Below are 20,260 nucleotides of genomic sequence, written 5' to 3' on the forward strand. Positions count from 1 at the left end.
ATTGATCACACCAGCTCTTTGCTAATGATGTGCTAAGTCAGCTTCTGCATCCTCTATGCAGACAGCAGCTGGAGAACTGCCACTTTATTCTCCCCATCACTAATTCTCCCCATGGATTCAGCAGGCTGTGCAAGTCTCAGAAAGAACAGACTCTGGAGTGTCAGATCTCCCCCTCTGGAAGCAGCAACAACCAGGCTGCTTGGCTTAACGGAGACCTAAGAGCTAGATAAATGACTAAGAGAGCAATCATTAAGTCAGCATGGTGCTTCGCAGCATCACAGATGATGGATGAGAACGCAGCCTGCCCCCAAAAGCATAATGCAGACAAGCAGCAGGCAGGGGTACCCGCAGTGGTGCAGTCATCGACCAGGCAGGTGAGAACGGAGGTGCCCCGCCACAGAAGACACTCAGGCTGAAAGCCAATAGCTCGCCACAAACCCTCATTCATCACAACAGCCACAGCCAACTAAAACTTCCTGCTGCTTACCATACTGCCCATCAAGGCCAACTGGCAGCTCCGTGACCACGAGGCTAAAACTCTGATCTTCCTGCTACCTCTGACCCTTGAGCTAAGGTTGGATCCCTGTTAGCACTATCCAGAATGACTCTCAGGGTGCATAGGTTCTGGGGCTGGAGGGTTAATTTCCAGCTTGGGCAGGCACACCCGCGGTAGCTGAGAGTTGCTTGCTAAGAATAGTGATGTAGCCACGGCAGCATGGGCAGTGGGATGGGCTAGCGGCTCCAGGTGCAATCCCATCCGAAACCCTACATCCATACGCAGGGCAGCCAGCCCATCCCACCATGGCCAAGCTGCTAGGTTTAGCACACTGACTCAAAGCTAGCACTGGTGCGTCTACCCAAGCTGGGAATTACACTTCTAGCTCCAATGTAGATGTAATCTTAGTAAAGCAGCTCTGATGCCAAGCATTGTACTAGCGATTCATTAGGGTACCACCACCCCACCATTGTGCAAATGGAGTTCAGTCCTGATCTGCAGCAACCCACTGGCTGCCACACACCGCTCTCTGCCAGTGGGACACGCTTCTCGGTAGCGGCTCTCTTACACCAGTTCTCCAGCGATGAAGAATCACAGAACGCTTCTCTTTCTTCTTATGCTGAACAAGGAACTCCAGAATCGGCCAAAGAGGCTTCTCCCCAAAAGCTGGACCGACGATGCTTAGACCCTTCCCTACACCCTCTTGCCAGGCTTCCTGCTCCTGGTTTAGAGACATAGCACATGCCTCTTCCTGATGGAGCCTTTGTCTTGCATTTTATCTGTTGTCCCTGGAAATGAAGCCTCCCCAAAATGGAGCCCCGTGGTTGCTGATGCGATTGCCCCAAGGATACTGGAAACACTTGGATACCCCATTTGGCCATGGGTAGGGATCAATCCCAGTAACTAGGGGACTATGGAAAATGCAGATCCCTCATGCCAGCAGGCTGCTCCCGCTGCCTGCACTCACGCTGTGTTCCTGCTGCCCAGCTATCCCATGCTGCAGTCAAACTCCGGGGCCTGCTTCTGCCCTCTAGTTCTGGAGGGGCTCCCACTAAGCTAGGCTGGGTGAGCCAGGGGCAAGTGAGCCCCGCCTTGTCCAGGCCTTCCAGCTCCTCCCCATCAGCAGGAAACTAGGGTAGAGAGAATCTGTTCCAAACAGGCAGAAAATCCAGATTCTAGCTTTTCCCCCTTCTCCCTTACCACCAGGCTGATGGGCACCTGTCCCATCCCTGCCTGATGCTAGCATCAGATCACACTTCGCTGGCTCTCATGTCTTGCCTGCATCAGGCACAAATCAATCCCAGACAGGAAGTTAGGAGCCAGAGTGGAAAGGGCTGCTGTGCTCTTAGCTCTGAGGCGACTCACGCCAAGGGTTAGGGGGCTCCCCAGCCTCTCAGTGTAAATGAGCCTGGCAGATCCTGGCTGACTCTAAGGGCCCCGTTTCTCCCTGGTTCCCACTGCAGCTTGGAGACCGAATGAGATAGCAGCTAGGGAGGAAGAGGCAATGCCAAGGACTGGGCCAGACACGTTTCCTGAGACGGTGCTCAGTGTTTGACTAACCGATGGGTCCTGGCCAATCCTGCAGCATTTTATAACCCCCAGCGCCAGAGCGTGTTCTGGGAGGGTGAGTGGTGTCTGCCTGCAGGGAGGCAGAGCCCCAGCGAGAAGAGCACCCCACAGACAAGCAGTTGGGGACAGTGCAAGAGGCAGCGCGCTCTCCCGCTGTGTTCGATTCTAGTCGGTGCCGCTGGCGCAGACTGGAAGCCACCATTCCTAGGGCTTGCGTGTTGTCACCAGAAGTTTACAACCCCCAGGCTGGGGAGGCGTGACAGCAGCTTTCCTTCACTGTAAACACACCCTGTGCTGCAGTGCTTGGTTTTTCCCCCTGCATGACCCAGTGCTGGGGCTTGCTTCGTAAGGAACCATTTAAATGGCATTGCAGAGCGAGCCTGTAGCAGTGTACCCAACTACAAATGCAGGGAGAGATGGGAAAAAGCCAGCCCAGCGCACCCACGGGCTGAGTGCAGTGACAGTGTTTGCGTTCCCAGCCCTCGGTGTGCAAATGGGGAGAACTAATGGTCAGTTCAGCTGGGTTTTCCCCTCAGGTGGGATCAATCCCTCAGGCTGACAGGTCAGGATCCAAGAAACCTGCCAGAGCCTTTTGGGGGCGGGGAGGATGGTGTTGTAGTGGAAGCTCAGGACTGCATCAGGTGACCTGCGTTCTGATCCCACCTTGCCACAGACACTGTAGCTTGGTCTATGTTAGGATTCTCCAGGCCCATAATTCCCATGGGCTCAGCTCCAGGAGGAGTAACTGCACTGTACCAAAGGCTCAGCAGCGGGTTGACTACTTCGCTGGCCCTATTCCAAACACTGAACATTTACCGTGATGTTCTCGCTGCCCACAGATCTATTCTGGGCACTCGGACAAGCCTCGACCTGCAGGTCCCGACTCCTACAAGGCACAGACTTGGCTCAGTTAATTCCCTTTGTCTCACTGCAAGCCTTTGCCACAGAACACACAGCAAGTACGTGGACACTGTCCCTCCTCGACCAGAGATCGAATAGCCGAGACCCTCAGCACCTCAACAGCTGATCTAGCTCCTGGTAGAGGAGAGAGGTTGATTATCCCCTAAATAAACTTTAGCACATGAAATGAAAGTTCATCTCACACACCTGCCCCTAGGAAGATAATCTGAATGTGCCAAACTAAATGTGACCAGAATACAGCAGCAGCGGCCAAATGCTCTTGCATTCTCGAGTAGTTCTCAGCCCTTTCTTACCCCAGGGGTCCTCCTCGATGCAATACTATGGATTTCCAAACCAGCTGCAAGGTGACAACTGGGGAGATTCAAAGAGCAACAGCTTTGCACGTAAGAGTTCAGTGCAGGGATTGGTGGCCAAGGTAACTGCCAATAGGATGCGGCGCCTGTCACCCGGGCATCCCTTGAGGACAGAGGCTGCAATCCAGGTGCAGTCAGTAGCGGCAGACGCATAATGGCCACTCTGTGGGCTATGTGAAAGGAGGGGCAAGTCTCAGTCCTGGCAGACGCAGCATTCACAAAGCCACCTGTGCAATCAGCACCTGGACCTGGGTGACCAGGTTTGGGGACGATGCTTGTCTCCTGCTGCTCCAGCCACAGATAAACAGATGACTTTGCTCTCCAGAGGGCTGTTAAACCCAGCAGCACCAACATGAACAAGAAAAACCAGACCAAGGAATCGTTCGTGCCAGGCTGAAACAGGCACAGTCTGTAGAGTGTCTCTCAGCCCAGGCCATTAGCTCCCCCCACCCCCGCTTGGCACAACTCAGCCTGGCTAATCCCAATGAGGGAGGAAGAGAATTTTCCTCCCCCTCTGCCACTGATGGTTTAGCAAAACCAGGCTGAGGCCACACTGGCTGCACGGAGTTGTTTATCTAGCGACTCCACTAAGCACACAGGGTATTTCTGAGGTCAAGGGGAGCCCAGGAGCCCTGCATGTGACACAGCTGTTCAGCAGGAGGCAGCCACAGGGGCGGAGGGAAAGCTGGAGCCGAAGGAACACAAAACCCAGCTGCAGGGCGAGAGGCTCAGGAGTCTCTGCACCCCGGTGCTCCCTCAAGGCAGATCCTCAATCAATGTTAGTTCTCAGAGCAAAGCTCTACATTACGCTACAGCTTCTAGGGAAAACTAAATGCCAAGGGTATCCAGGCCTGCCCGACCGAAGGCCTCGCTGACAGCAGGTGTGTTTACACGCATGTGTACTTTGTGCTGGTGCAGTATGCCAGCCCGACGGCCAGTCCTCTATAGCCACAGGAGAGGGACAGGCTGAGAAACAGTAGCATGAGCTTTCCACATGCCACTTCAGCCCTGAGCTGATGGGACTCTTCCCGCCCAGACCCTGCCCCCCATCTTCGGGATGGGAGGGGAATTTATTCTGTGGCCTGTTAAGTCCAGAGCTCCTGGCTGAAAGTGACAACGTGCGGGACAACTAGTGCCAGCCCCGTGTCTGTCTGAGCGATGGCCCCCTGGGAAATTAACTGAGCCACCCCAAACGTCCGTCACACCAGACAGCATCCAATCCAGCATTACACACTTGAGACAGGATCAACTTAGGGGGAAAATGGAGAACAAGAGATAGGAAACGCACAAGAGAGGTGCAGACAGTCAGTGGAGAGTGGAACCCAGGAGTCCAGCTCGCCATTGCCTGCAGTAGGAGCAGCTGAGTTTTTACACTCAAATCGCAACAAGCGCATTTTGCACTGAGGCAAATGATGGGTCCCAAGAATTATAATGAGACCCTGGCCCTGCATCCTTATTTTCTACTGCAGCTGGGTAAGAAACATAAAAGCCCCTCTGCAACCAATACTTCGTAATACAAGTGAGCTGGCTTCTCTCTCTTCCCCGCAAGCAGCTACTGACTCAGTCTCTGCCTGGTGCCAGATGGGTGAGGCTCAGTATCCCAGGCATCCTGGCGCATCCCATCAACTCTGAGGGATGGGGTGAGATTATGGAGCTGTCATGGCTTTTTCGGGCTGGGAGGATTCAATGTTTGGAACATCTCCCGTCTCCAGCTGTTAACAGAAAAGGAAAACCCAGCCCACCGCTGGGAGCCTGCCACTAAAGATATAATGTAGCTTTTGTGGGGCTGCTGCTCGGCTCAGAAAAGAGGCCCTGTCCCCAGGCAGGAGCCCGAAGCGGGCATGCAGCCTGGCTCGACAATGACATCACAGGGGGAAGGTCAGTCCTTTCCTTCCGTGATGTGAATGGGGGATCTGTCTTCTCCCCACCCTAAACACTGAGTCACACAGGACCCATCTGATGGGAAGACAGCTGGCTAGCAGGGGCTGCAGGGCCCTGCTGTCCGACCCAGACTATTGGGGGTTCCCTTTGCTTCCTTCACCACACATGTCCCCTCCTGCACCCACAGAACATGCTGCAGCCTTCTCCGCAGCAGATGGGATGGTTTCTTTCTCCTTTATCGATCCCGAATCAGACTCCGCACTGAAGAGTCATCCACTGGAGTCCACCGCTACCACCACTGTAGGGGAGAGCACAGCTCTTCATCTGTACGCCCCCCTCCCTCCCCAGGCCTTAGGTGTTACACTTCAGTACAGCCCTTTCCTCCAAAGGATCCCAGACTGCCCCACACAGCACAGCTGAAATGCAGCCACCTTTAGGATGGAAGAACTGCAGCTGAACTGCACACTGCACAGCAGGGGCCAGGATGTGAAATCTGGCCAGCCACCAGGGTAACCATCCCTGTTCTTTTGAGAGGTGCCAGAGGACTTCAGCGTAAGGCCCAGGGACAGACAGAAAGTTGCGTGGGACACAGTTGATCTGCTGCAGGAGAAGGGAGGGCTGAGTCAGCCCTTCTGGGATACAGGGGGTCATTCATTAGCCCTTCACACACACACTGCAGTAACCCTCACAATCATGCACTGCCCATGGGAGACAACCACCCTTGCTCCAGGAATGGATCCTGCTTTCTGTGCCATAATAAACCCTGGCTCAAGTCCCCATGATGATGACGGCACTTTCGCTCTGGTTTGGAATTAGGAAGGTCATCGCTGCCTAAGCAGGGACGTGGTCCAGATGAAGGGGGTGTGAATCACTCATCTACAGTGCCAGGCTTTCAAATCCCCACCACCGTCCAGGGGAGAAGACAGGCTGCCAGCACCACCGGAGGACAGATGCTCTTGCTTTCTTCAGACCCGAACGCTCACACTCATCCCTGCATTCTGGGCAAAAGGACTAGAATGCTGGAAAATAGCTGGGCATAAGGCAGGTGCCGGGGGAAAGTCGTACATCCAGCGCCACACGGTTCCACGGCATCCACACATGCTGGCCAGCTCTTTGAGAGCAAGCCATGGTGCCCGACTCCCACTGTGTCCTGGCCCAGCCAGCAGGCATTGAACCCAAGGTATGGGAGGGGGAAGCTACCTCCTTCTGTTGCCCTGATGTGTGCACATGGCAGCAACTTGGTGCCTTGGCTTTAAGTGAGTTTCTCCTCTCTGGAGAGCACAGGAGCATCTTCTTACATGCAATGGCTCCAAGGTGATGCTTTTGGGGACTTCCCTGAGCTATGAAGGGAACACACAAAACCACTTCAAAAGTTTTTGCACTTTTCCAATAGTTGGAGCCTTTCCACTTTCCTCCAAACTCAGACCTACAGCTGTTGCTCAGCAATTTGGACAGCAATGTAGATGGGAGGAGGATGCTACCACTCCAGTTTGGTAGGGTTTGCACTGGTGTGAGCACAAATAGCACAGGGCAATGGCAAATCAAGCCTTTCACTCTGCTCCCAAACAGGGACAGAAACAGGGGCATTGAACCTGCCTTCAGACAGGATCTAGGCAGATTATTAACAGCTGTACGTATTAATGAGTATCAAGGAAAGTACAAGTGTGCTACTGGAACATTCCCAGTTAGAGAGAAGGTCTGCACTGGGGTTCTTTGCACCCTGCCTAGCTAAGCAAAACCCATGGAAGTGCTACAGAGACAGGGTACCCCAGTCTGTAAGTCACACTGGCAGAAGTCATTTCCACACCGGCACAGCCCATCCACACCAAGAGTTTGTCCTGGTGCAGCTACATGGGTGCAAGAGAGTGGCGATGAGACCAAGTTTGAGCTTAGACACAGGACAGGAGAGAGAAAGATGGGGGCAACCAGGCACCGTGAAGAGGCAATGCTCTATGCAAGAACTGATGCATACAATTTTGTTGTTTTCAACAAAGCAGTGACAAATGCAGATTCTCCTAGTCGGCACAGCTAGAGCCAGCCTCATCTTTGGCAGGAACCCCAAGCTGCCAGAGAAGAATGAGGGATTGCAAATTGTGGGTCTCCTCGCTCTGACACTGCTGGAGGGGTGAGATCAAGCCAGCTGGCAAGTTACTGAGTCAGCACCCGGCCTGGAGGGGATCAGGGCTGCAAAGCAATGGGGACCCCTGATATTTTAACAGCTGTTAAAGCAACTAGCCTTGGCAGCAAAACAGTCAGTGAGAACAAACAAGTGTAAGGGCTAAGGGTCTTTTTTGGAGGCGGAGGGGAGGCAGGTTCAGGGGCAGGGTTTGCTAGAAGAAGCTAAGGACAGAAGTCTTAGCCTGTGCCCTGTCTGAGGTCAGAACACTTAGCCCTGATTTGTCCCTGGCCCCCTGCTTACTCTGCACAACACCAACACCAGCTGGCTGGTCAGCAGGTGACACTGAAATAACTGATCAGAAAGAGTTCTAAGCTCGGAGTGCTGGAGGGATGGGATAGTCCAGAAGGGTGTAAGTTTACAGTTCAGATATGTACATACCAAATGCTGGATGCCCACAGACAAACGCTCCGTGACCTCATCTGCAGGAAAAAGCAAGAGGCACATTTTCCTAGTGTTTCTTTGTTTGCCCTCTTGCAATATGAGCCAACAGGAGGCTGTGCCCCGAGACATGAAGTCATAATACGATTATATTGCCACCTCTGAGTCTGACTCGAGATTGCAGCTAAATGCCAAACAAGTTCATTTTTTGTGGCTGCAGGGTTCGTCTCCCAGAACCACTGAATACCTGATCTTGAAAGGGAAGCTCTATCAACAAAGTCACTTCTTATACACGGAAATCTCACAAGCAAGCCCTTATTAGCTTAAAAACCATGGGTCTGATTCGGATCTCACTTGCACTCTAATGTTACCCCATTGATTTCAGTTGAATTCATCTCAATTTACACTGTTGCAGAATCACAGAAAGCAGAATCAAGCTCATTATAAAAAACACTTTCCTTAGTTTCACCAGTAGCATCACCCGAGATTATTGAAACTGGAAATTAAAAATAAAACCAAACCAAACTTACTTTACACCATGCCTCATTTCATTTCCCCATTTCTGCCAATTCCAACAATGCAAATATAGACATGCCCATTTATTGTTTACAATCCATTTCTAGTAGATGCTGCACTGTTTGGGTTGCAAACAGTACAGAGATGAGCCAAGAGCTGCCGTCACTAATGTTTAATTGACTAAAGACATTTCCGTTAATTAGTAAGGCTGGGGTTTTTTGTTTTGTTTTTTTTTTTGTTTGTTTGTTTGTTTTTTTACAATCTAAGTTTAGGATCCTAACCTCCAATATCCGACAAGATAATGTCCCATTAAATGGAACCAATCATGCCCAGGCCAGTTTTCCTATCCTCATAGGAGATGCTTCCAAACTCATGCACCAAGCAAGAGATTTGTTGGGAGAGACTATGGCATACACTCAATTTTAGCCCGTGGGCTCGCTAGTTAGTACATTGGATTGGTTTCAGAAAAGCTACTGTTATTTTTGGTTGGTTGAAGGAGATCAGCTACACTGTAGTCAGAAGTATCAGATTCTTGCCATGTGGTTTTTTTATTAAGGGAAAGGGAGCAAACTCCAATATGACCAGAAGTGTTAAGAAAACAGTTTTGACGGTGCCAGTGAAAAAGGTTTGTTTAGAAGACTGTAGGGGAAAGAACTGACACCTTTCCAGCAGCGTTGTGACCCCAAACGCATCCCCATTCTGCTAGTATGAAAGAACTACTAAGCGTCCAAAGCACAGCACACGCCCAAAGAAGTCCATTGGTGTTTAACGTTTGGGGGCAGAGTCATTAACACAAGTAGGGACTTAATTCATTTATAAATACACACTTTAAAAGGGATGCTTGAAAACTTCTGTAAGTGCCCAGTTCTCTAGACAGATTTTTCTTCTTTTTCCGTGATTCAAACCCTAATAATCCAGTACAAAGAGGGTCTGATTATGATCTCATTTACACCAGTTCAGCACCATTGACTCCAATAGAGTGGCTCCTGATTTACACAGCTGCAAATTCAGAACCCCCGCTCAACCAGAACTCTGTTTTCTTTATAAAATGCTACAGTGACGCAAGAAAATACTTTCAGACCAAGGCAATGGGCCACGAATCAGATTCAAAATACCCAGATTAACTGGACCAACAGGTTCAAATCCTAGCTGAGATCTCTCAGCCTTTCATCCTCCTTGGGTAATGGCGTACCATGCAGTTTAGCGTGTGGAGGTCTTCTGAGTGGATACTCTGGGAACAATTCTGAGTGCACAGGTCCAGGGACAAGAAACACTGGAACAGGCACTGCAAATGAGAGCTTCCCAAAGGAAGGGGAGGCCACCAGGATGCAAATTTGGCAAACCACTGGGAAATGTCTGAACATTATGAAAGACAGAAAGACAACTTTGCTTGCCATGCAACGGGACTCTATATGCAAATTGCTGGCAGACGCTGCCAGAAAGTGAGAGTTTTGAACATTTGCAGACCCTCTCAGTGGGTCTATATTTACTGTGACTATACAACCATGTGACTTGTCTTTTTGTATTATAATAGCACTTAGGTCACAACGGAGATTGAGGCCCTACCATGCTAGGTGCTGTATGTACACATTGCAGAAGACATTGACCGGAATATATTGTTTGTTTTGAATAAATATTTTTGTGGTATTCTTTTCAAAAACACACACAGTCCCTGCCCTGAAGACTTTACAATCTAAAACAAGACAGACAGGAAATATTGTCACCTCATTTTACAGATGGGAAACTGAGGCACTGATATTAACCGACTTGCCCAAGGTCACACAGCTGGCAGCAGAACGCACGTTTTTTCAACCCCAGCCCTTGGCGACAAGAACACCTTGCTTCGACGAGAAGAAGAATTTTATATGCACTTGTTCCACACTGAAACGTTGTCAGGTGCAAAAACCTGGATGGGTCTGAACAAACTGCAGGGACAGACAAACCAGGTAGATAAGCGTCTACCTGGCCTGAGTGTGCAAGCGCAGAATGTGCTAGAGCACACACCTGCCCTGTCTCAGCCACTTAGCTCTAAAGACCTACGTGTGCCATTTTAGAGGCCTCTTTTAAAAAATAAGACTAGGCTCAGAAAGTCAATCCACGCTGTAGTCACACCGTCTCAGCCCACCCATCCTGGGTGAATAAGCTGTTCATTTTGTCATTCTCATCCAGGAGGACAGGGGGAAGGCAAGGAGACCATGGTTAGGCTGTTAAGTTTCTGTGACAGTTTTACAAAGCTGCAGTATATAACGTGCATGACAGGTGCAGGTACATGCCAGTAAAAGGAGCAGACCTGCTTTGATGGGCTAGGAGATGTAGGGTAATTGACTCCCCTGCCAAACAATCAAGACCAAAACTCACTAAGTAATTCTTTTCCTTTCCCCATCACTGATCCAGCAGCTTCCCCAACCGAATGCCAGAGTCAGGCACAGGAACTGTTATATGGATTGAAAGCAGAGCTGATGATCCAATCCCAAACCCAGTTGGTTTCTCTTTAGCGAGATGCGCCTTGCTATATGTGGATATAGTGCAGCGTATCAAGTCAGCGCATCCTTCCCAGAGTCACAGAACACTGCACAGCAAATATAGCAAGCTGCAACCAAGTGCTAGACAACAAGCTCCTCCATAAGCTATTAAGAGCAGTTAAGAGCTGCTTAATGTAGATCCTTAAAAAGCAGGCAGCCCGATCTACCCACACAGACAAGGTACCCGAGTTGATCATCAGCACAGAAAGCTTTAAAAAAAAAAAGCCAAAAAAAAAAAAAACCCATCACTGGATTTGGAGAGCACACCTGAGTCATCAAAGCTTCTGCCACACAAGATATCTGCTCTTTCTAGTCAAAAAAAGAGGCTTCTTCTGTACCTTTAAGTATTTGCTTTTGATGCATGCAGTATATATAAATACTAAACTCTATGCAGTCAGTTTTTTAGAAAAGTCAAGTCACATGCACGATTGTCTCACGTGGTGTGTGAGGAACAAGATGTTCATAACCTTGTAGCACAAAGGAACAGAGCTACCCGTTACTCTTCTTTGGTCTTGCTCATAACCCCAACGTGCTGCTCAATACTTACAGAACCAGCACTGCCTCAACATGTACTGTCTCCTCTAAGCACAGCCTCTGAGAGCAGAGACAGCCCAGTGTGAGGTAATGGTGAGAGTGAAAGGGAAGTGAAGGAATCCCCTAAAACGCTAGTTTTTAATCCTTCTTTCACTCTAGACTTACATCCTGTGGGGATTAGAACCTTGGTTAGACAGATACAGTCGATAATTTAGATTTGAGAATAGGATGCAATTCACGGAGACCAGATGGGCTCGGGCTCAAATTACCCCTCTCACTCCCTGTTGTGTATCTACAATCCTCAGAGTAGTTGGGCCCAATTTTCCAAACAGCATGCCTGAAAATCATTTGTGCCTGCACACATGGTAACTGTGTGTGCAAATGGACAGGCCTGAATCTAACATGTCACACGTATGACAGTCACATGTATGCAAGTTTGGTGCACCAAGGCACCTATATTTATGCACACAATCCAGCCAAATCAGGCCCTTTGTGCCCTTGTAATACAGCACTATTAAGAGTCCTCTACTTTTTGTATATTGCATGCAAAGACTGTATGCCCAGATATGGGTCTGCCATTAAAGAGACAGCTGCACTACACTTAACACTATTGCCTAAACAAGCATTCCTCCAGGCGGCAGCTAGACAATAGCAAAGCCGTTGCTGCTCTGGAGCACTTCCTGCTGAAGTGAACATCACCAGTCTCTCCAGATGCTCCTTTTCAGTGGCCTGTTACCCTCCCTGACCTTCAGGCCTCCCATCTGTACTGTACCATGATGCTTCTTCCTGCAGACACTTAAGGTTGTGAGCTGCCGTATATCACACCAGACAGCAGCAGAGCCCTTAGACTAATGCCAGACATTGTCCTTGCAAAGGAGGGACCAGGCAATTCTGCAAACAGCCCCACAGCATCAGCAAAGGAATGCAGGGATGCTTGGGGAGTGCCCTTGATTAACAAGGTCACAGCCAGCTAAGGAGAGTTACAACATCCCTGCTGAAATGTTGGCCTGCAGCCCTTCCTGCTCCAGAAGACCAAACTTGAAGGGACGGGGTCAAGTGGCTTAGACCCAATATTGGGCCCAACTTGCACATGAGCACACAACCTCCCCCCGCCCCAGTATTCATTTATTTGTGAAGCTTTCGGCAGAGGGGAGATGAGCCACCCAATAGTCTGGAAGCAGAGGACCAAGGCAAATAGCACAGCAGGGTAGTCAGGAAATTGCAATGCAAGCCACAGATAAGTAGTGGGCAGACAGAGGGCTGGGAAATGAGCGAGAGGCCAAACTCAGGTTACTGAGAGCAGGCTTGTTTGTGGCATTGTAAGCCTGGCTAAACTCTCTGACTGCAGGGGCTAAACACCCCAGGGCTTGGAGAGGCTCATTTTAAATTCACAATTCTCTTAGCAATAAATCAGAAAAGAAAAAACAAAAACCCAACCACTGCTCTCAGTTGTGGATCCCACAGGAATAACACAGCTTCCTCCACCCCTGCAGAGGCAGGGACACACACACACACACACACACAACTCCCTGGAGTTGTCTTTAGACAGTCAGTGATGCACACAGAAAGACAAGGCGTTACTTGTACCAAGGTTGATGACTGAAGAGCAGCTGTCAAACAGCAGCAGAGGACACACCAGAGTCATTTTGGTATTGAAGGCCTCTAAGAAGGTACCACAAGACAGACAATCTTGTCTGAGATATCTGGACAAGAGATATCTGGCAGCGACTTTTAAAATGGCAGTTTTGCATCATGACTCACTGTGGTTACAAGGAGTTTAATGAATGGCAAGCGTACTCCTGTTGAATTTCTGCAACTGTTGCATTAGGAACCATAGTAAACATTACCAATTTTTCCTGTTGGAATTCTGCAAGATTAGAACCTGTCACCCTCTTCATTCTCAGCATACAATTCCTAAGGCAAGAGAAGATTCTTCTTCTATATTGCTAGCCTGGCCTCATTCATTATGAGCTAGTTTACCACCCCTCTTGACAGAAGTGCACAGTGTGGAGGCTTCTTCCACAGCCACCATCTCCAATTCAGAAGCCATTCATCACTGACGGGCTCAACTAGCAATAACTGCCCCAGGAAGGGCAGGAGACAGGCAGCTCAGCACAACAGCTAGCTACCGTAACCTTTTGTTCTCTAATCCACACCAGCAGCACACACAGCAAGGACAGAGGAGTGATTTGACCAGAGAATAACACACAAAGGCTCCTTGCTCACCTCAGACAAAGAGCAGATCCCATTGCTCCTGCAGGATAGAACACACCCAGGAACTCTAAAGAGAATTTGCCCTGTCCCCTCTTTTATATATAGGGGCATGTCAGAGGTGGAGCTAAAGGCAATGTCCCACCCAGAACACACCTGAGCCCACCTAGCCTGATGAGAAAGTATAAAAGGTCAGTTTCCCAACAAGACTTGGTTCCCTCCTTCTGTCACCTAGGGCTGTAGGAGACATCTGAGGCATGACACCTTCCGTCTCAGGCTGCTACAGGAAAAGGAGCTGATGCTTTCAGTATCTTGCTGGATTTTGTTCAGCAAACTAGTGGGTGAATTTATGCAGGAAACTCACTTTGGGAATAAGCCCTAACTCTGAAGCTCGAGTAGTTTGGGGTCTAACTAACCCCTCCCTAACAACTGTGCTCCCCCACTCAGTGTTGAACCCCCCGCCCCCCAAATCTATGCACGCTAATGGGTTTGTGTTTGCTGGATGTGGAAAAAATAAATAGAGCACAAAAGGCAGAACTACAGGGAATCGTGGGAAATACCTTGTGGACATATTGTCCAACCCCTTTTTTGTGTGGGCTTTTCCCCACTGTATATTCAAGCGCTTTGGTCTGTCTGGTTTTGAAGGAGGGAAGTTAGTAAAAACAGAGGCACCAAGGGCTTTGTGGTGAAGGGTAAAGAGCTCTTACAGGACTACCAGCCACAAGAACCCTTGAACGTATCAGCGGCAGCTGAGAGGGAGAAAAGATTTCTCCCATTAGTTAAATTAGCCAAATGTACCAAGTCCTGTTTTAAATAAACCTGACACTCTCTGAAATCCAGCCTTACTGAAGGCTAATACAAACATGGGGAAAGTCAAAAGACAAAAGGGACTGGTAGAGAGTTGCCATCCCAAACCGCAATGAAGGAAAAGCAAAGGGTATTAACAATCAAATGGGGCTGAAATTGCAATCCCCCGCATAAGCAAATCTATTCAAAGCATCTGTGTTGGGGGCTGCCCCATGGTGCCCAGCATAACAGCTAGTTACATTGCTCATTAGCGAGCCATGTAACAAGAGAGAGGAATTCAATAGCATCTGCTCTCAACCTAGAACACCCTCCTCGCACAGGCCTTCTGGGCTAATCCCATCTCCACAACACACACATCTTTCTTTCACTTCCTCGCACAAAAGATTCCCCAAACCATTCAGATTTGGGACAGTGCTTCAGACAAGAGAGCCAAAGTGGACATTTTTTCAGGGCCGTTCTCTGAGCAGATGCTTTCCCCTTTGCCAAAACAAGCCTGCCGCACTGTTCAACTGAAACGGTGGAATTCCAGGAGAGGGAGGGAAGGAGGTGAAATCACAGGGGCTTTATGTTTTGTCCTGCGGCCCTATTGCTGGCTTTCACAGGGTGCTGAGAGTTTTCTTTGATTAATAAGATGATGAGCACAGCATATCACCTGAGCGTTGGGTTAGTGCTCTGGTGGCAGGGAGCCATTAAAAGGCTTAAGAAATATGTAGCTTTTGGGTTGCAGATAACAGACGCTGCAGGAAACTCAGGAAACAGATGTGAGTGTCTAACTCTGACATTCGAGTGATGACAGAAGCGCTCTGGAATAGTTCATAAGTCAGTAAAACACCCCAGCAGCACCTGTTCCCAGTCCCAATGGCACTAATGTAAAGCACCCTTGGACCCATGATATTATTCAGCGCAAGAAAAAAAGTCCAGTGGAGGGAAATATCTGAAGACAGCATGTGAAGGGGAAATGCACCCAGCTGTGGAAGAAACATCTCCTTCAAAATGAGGGATGATTTGGTTGCTGTGGTTCATGCAATACAGCCCAATCATGCAACCTAAGCTCACATAGGTAATTCTGTTCAAGTCAGCGGGATGGCTCACGTGACTACCGGGCACTTGAGAGACCAAGGGTTGTAAGAACAGGCCTTTGAGCTTGCAGCTACTTCTTTAATGGAGGGGCTTTAACTCTCAGATCAACCAAAAATGGGATATAGAAAGGAAGGCTCTACACTTATCTATATCTCTTTATGCTCTGATGCGTTCTGGCAGCCACATGAGTGTCTCCTAATACATTTACAGCCGCAAGCCTGGGATTCGGGGGGAGCTTGTGAATGAACTCTTTGGAGTCAGGAATATTCTCAGTTGAGTTACCTGCTTTGGGAGCCAGCTCTGGGTTTCAGCAAAATCAATGAGAGGTTTGCTATTGGATTCAAGGGGACATGGATTTGGACCTTTTATGTACAGCATAATCTCAATTTCAACAGTGAAATCCTGAGTTATCACCTGTGTTGAGTTAGTATCATTTGATCCAGGAATCTCATGTTTCCCGGTCCCCACCATCGCACACACAGTGTGTCATACATGATCATAACTCACAAAGTGATTAACAAGGGTGGATTCTAGCCATGCTCTGCCAATCGGCGCGTAACTCACAAAGAAATAATCTGCATTGATGAATGACCTGCATTGAGATCAGGTCCCTCTGGCTTGCACTGATGTAGGAAGGGAGCCAGGGGAAAACTGAAAAGAGTGACTTTCGGAGGATTCCTGTCTCTGGTGCCAATCAAACTCACATCTCCGTCCTGGAATTCTCAAAGCAGGCACTGTGCTCTGAACCTCTGACTCGTTCAGCTGTCGCCCAGCAAGCCCGAAGGGAAAGACTTGTGAATTTGGCAGCTTGACAGCTTAAGGAGCAGCATCCCTTTGCTTCGAAGCCAGTGAGACTCCACTTTGAACACAGTGCCCACAATGCAAACGAGCCCATCTGAAAACTGTACTTCAACCAGCCACAGGAGGGAAGAAAAAAGGAGTCCCGAGTCGGAAAGATTGTGGTGCATCTCTAAAGAAAATGTCAATGCTTCGAGAACAAATGCCGGCTATGAACAAAATCTGAAGATTTTCAAAGCTGACTAGTCCTTTTGGATGTCTTCATTTTTGAGGCATCAACCTGAGACACTTAAAAGGGTCCTGATTTTCAGATAGTGCTGAGCACCCACCCTCTGAAACCAGGTCCCTTTAAAGTCAGGCATCTCTAGTTGAGATCTTTCCCTTTTGACAACTGTTGAGCAAAGGCATTAATGAAATTCCCCTTCCTATCAAGAGTGAGGAGGACAGTTTATGAAACGTAGGCATGGGCCTTCCCTTGTATGAGTGAACTTTCTGGGGTTCTCCTTCAGCAACACCACATGGCACCCCTACACTACCTTCCCACTGGAGGATCTCAAAGCACTTTCTGTAATTTAGCTAAGACTCACAGCACACCTGTGAAGTAATTATAAGGACTCAATTATCCCCATTTTACAGAGGAGTCAATGAGGGCAACCAACGCAGCGTTTGTTTTCTAATGAGTACTATCAAACACTCAGATAGGATCCCATTCCAGAAAAGTAACCTCCAGGCAGGCAAATGGCCAGTTTTCAAAGCAACCTGTCCTTGCTTCATTTAGATGCTGACTGCCTGCATTTTAGTAGACGTTGCTGTTCTGGGTGCAGGCCGCTTAAAAAGCAACCCCTGGATGATCAAGGTTTAAATTACTATTATTTTCAACCCAGCACTTGTATCCGATGGGACCCACTGGGAGTCTATTAGGAGCTGCTGCCCCACTAAAAGGGGGATGGAATCACTGATGAGAATGAAATAAGAAAAGGAGTACTTGTGGCACCTTAGAGACTAACAAATTTAGTAGAGCATAAGCTTTCCCGAGCTACAGCTCACTTCATCGGAGGCATCCGATGAAGTGAGCTGTAGCTCACGAAAGCTTATGCTCTAATAAATTTGTTAGTCTCTAAGGTGCCACAAGTACTCCTTTTCAGGTTGGGAATGTCGCCCTGTCCTCCCCTCCTCCCCACACCTCAAAGAGAGAGTCTGGACATCAGTTTCCCATCTGTCGGAAGGACTTGAGTTCCTCTTAAGAGACACTGTTTTGATTGGGATTCTTAGGAAAACAAAGATAGCTGATTTCAGAGTAGCAGCCGTGTTAGTCTGTATTCGCAAAAAGAAAAGGAGTACCGGTGGCACCTTAGAGACTAACAAATTTATTAGAGCATAAGCTTTCGTGAGCTACAGCTCACTTCATCGGATGCATTTGCTAGCTGATAGCTGAATAACTTTCCTCTGAGGCTGAGGCTCCTCTCTCTGCTAGCTGGCGGAATTTCCCATGGGGCTTGTCTGCCGTGAGCAGACCTGTTCCTTTAAAGCTCTGCTGGCTGGTGCAAAGGGAGACAGACGTCTCTCTGGCCAGCCAGAGAGTGGCAGCTGTGACATTCACCATTGAGAAGGGTACAAGACCAGGATTTCCCCACTTGGGCAGGCTCAAATCCAAGCCAATCCCATCACCGCAGACTGGGCCCTTGCTTTCTTAACAGGCCAGCTCTTGGCTGGCCACAGCTCTTCCGGAGCAACTCCATTTTTTAGCTAGAAGGCCAGTGACCCCAAACTGGTTTGCTAAAAAGCACCCTGCTTAGTGTTTATCTCCTGAATCAGACACAACAGAAGAACCTTGGTCAACGACCTCACTGTAAAACTAATTTCACTGAAACCAAAGCATCCAGCTTCCCCTCCTCCCCAAGGGAAATCAATGGAGAAAGGAGTGAACATTGTACCTTACCTTTGCGAGACTGGCTGGGGGTGTCACAGCCAGAAAGTCTGGAGGTGTCATGCCTTTGCCAGCAATCACCACCGCCCCACATTCTGCACATGCTCCAATGGTCAGTTGTTTCCCATCATCCACCAGTAAGCTGTTGGCCATGCGGAGGGTGTACAGAAACACAGGGAGCCGGGCAACCTGCACTGCTTTTAATCCAAGGCATCGCTTCTTCTCCTGCCGACAGAAGAAGCACACGAAGGTCTCCACTTTGTACTGCCTGGACCAGGCGCTGCTGGGATGGTGGGAATTCCTGCTTTCATGCTGCAGCCACTGGCCTAAGAGATCATGGTAGCAGAGCACACAGGTAGCCACCAGCCCAGTGGAGTCTGCAGGCCTGGCCCTGGGGGCCGGGGGGTAGACGGTGAGGAAGGGGAAGAAAGGCTCCTTCTCCCCAAAGCGCCCTGGCGGGTTGACGTTGAGCTGGAACTCTTTTCCGGCTCCCAGCTCAGCCCCGCAGATGTAACAGACGGAGGCCAGGCCTGATGTGGCTGAGGGGTGCGTGGCCGTGCTGCTGGGATCCCCGGCAGAGAAGACCTGGTGATACCTCCCCAGGAAGCTCTGCACCGAGGTGATGAGCTCCTCGTTGCGGCATGCCCGGTACATGGCCCACAGGTCCTGCAGCACCCCATAGCACTTCCTGCAGCTCTGCACCTCCCCGTGCTTGTTCAGCCCCTTGGAGCTGGGAGGGCAAGGCAGGTGGCTGAGGAAGGGGAAGTGCATGGTGTTTTTAGCATTGCCATTGGTGATCTTAGCAGAGACCGGCCTGGCCTCCTTGCTACAATCCTCCCCACAGAGGTAGCAGGCTTCCTGCAACAGGGCAGGGGCGCCCTCCTCTTTCTGGGCCCTCCTCCCTTTGGGGGGCATGCCCACTGCACTGGCATCCAGCGGCACCACGTAGAGCCTCTGCAGGACCGGCACGCTGGCCACCTCGAAGCTCTGCCACTGCTGCATGAGGGAGGTGAAGCAGCAGGAGCAGACCAGAGTGCTGCCCGCAGGGCTGATGGGCAGGGCCCCCAGGGGTGGGCTGTGCAGCCACAGGAAAGGGAAGAAGGGGGCTTTGGAGGTCTTTTCCTGTTTCTGCACGTGGATCTGGTGCTGGCCCGCCGGCGACAAGGGGCTGCCGCAGATGTAGCAGACGGTGCCCGGCGGGGGTGCTGCCGCCCAGGGCGGCCTGGGCACTGCCAGGGCGAGGGCGTTCTCCGGCCTGCTGGGGGCTCGGCAGGCCCCCGGCCTCTCCTCGTCGCTGGTGATGTTGATCTCGCTCTCCTCTGACGAGCCATAGGCCGGGGCCCGCTGGCCCGTCAAGTCGCCCTGCCCCGGGGCAGGCTCGGGTGCCCGGCCGGAGGCCGCCGCCCTGAAGGCATCGGGCGGGGCGGCTGCGCCCTGGCCCCCTCTCCAGCGGCTCCGGGCGCTGCTCGGGGCATCGGCCGGCCAGTGGCGCCGCCGCCGGCCCCCCCGCCCCGCGGCCAGCCCGTTGTCCTGCGGCACAGGTGCCTCCTCCGGGGCGGGGGGCGGCTGGCCGCGCCGCTCGCTGGGGCGGCCGCCCATGGGCGCGCCTGGCACCGGCCGCTGCCGCCCCGCGGCGTGGCTCGGCGGCTCTGGGGCCGGGCAGCCGCCGGGGCTCCTGGCGCTCCTGTCCCGGCCGGGGGCGGGGAGCTGCGGCTCGGGCTCGGAGAGCTGGTCCGTGTCCGAGAGGGAGGACAAGTCGGAGTCTCCGCCGCTTGCCCCGGGGTCCTCCTCCTCCTCCTCGGGGGGCTGGCTGCTGCCGCTGCCCCCCAGGCTGAGCCTCCGCTGCTGGTCCAGGGCGTAGGAGAGGTTCCACTCCTGGGGCCCCCTGCGGAGCCCGGCGCCCCCCGCCGCCGCCTCGCACTGGTAGGGGCGCTTGAGCCAGTACATGCGCTTCTCCAGCGGGGTCCGGCTGCGCTCGAACGCGTCCCACTGCTCGCCCAGGAAGCAGCGGCAGACGGCGCACACCAGGGCGCAGCCCTCCGGGGTCACCTCCTGGGCCCCCGGCGCCGGCTCCTGGTGCTGCAGGAA

General features: G+C 51.0%; 1 protein-coding gene across 3 annotated transcripts in view; it reads right to left on the reverse strand.

The window, feature by feature from the left end:
- The window catches only part of GSE1 (Gse1 coiled-coil protein), a 359,568-nt gene extending 339,977 nt beyond the window's left edge, over positions 1-19,591 (reverse strand). Inside the window, exon 1 of one of the 3 annotated variants that reach the window (XM_038368956.2) lies at positions 18,185-19,591. In XM_038368956.2, the coding sequence (XP_038224884.1) occupies positions 18,185-19,174 (990 nt within the window). In that variant the 5' untranslated portion in view covers positions 19,175-19,591. The remainder of the gene's footprint in view (positions 1-18,184) is intronic. The other 2 variants (XM_038368953.2, XM_038368955.2) reach the window with 2 other exon arrangements.
- Between the last annotated feature and the right edge of the window lie 669 nt (positions 19,592-20,260).

The sequence above is a fragment of the Dermochelys coriacea genome, chromosome 12, assembly GCF_009764565.3.
Source record: "Dermochelys coriacea isolate rDerCor1 chromosome 12, rDerCor1.pri.v4, whole genome shotgun sequence".
Taxonomy (NCBI): domain Eukaryota; kingdom Metazoa; phylum Chordata; order Testudines; family Dermochelyidae; genus Dermochelys; species Dermochelys coriacea.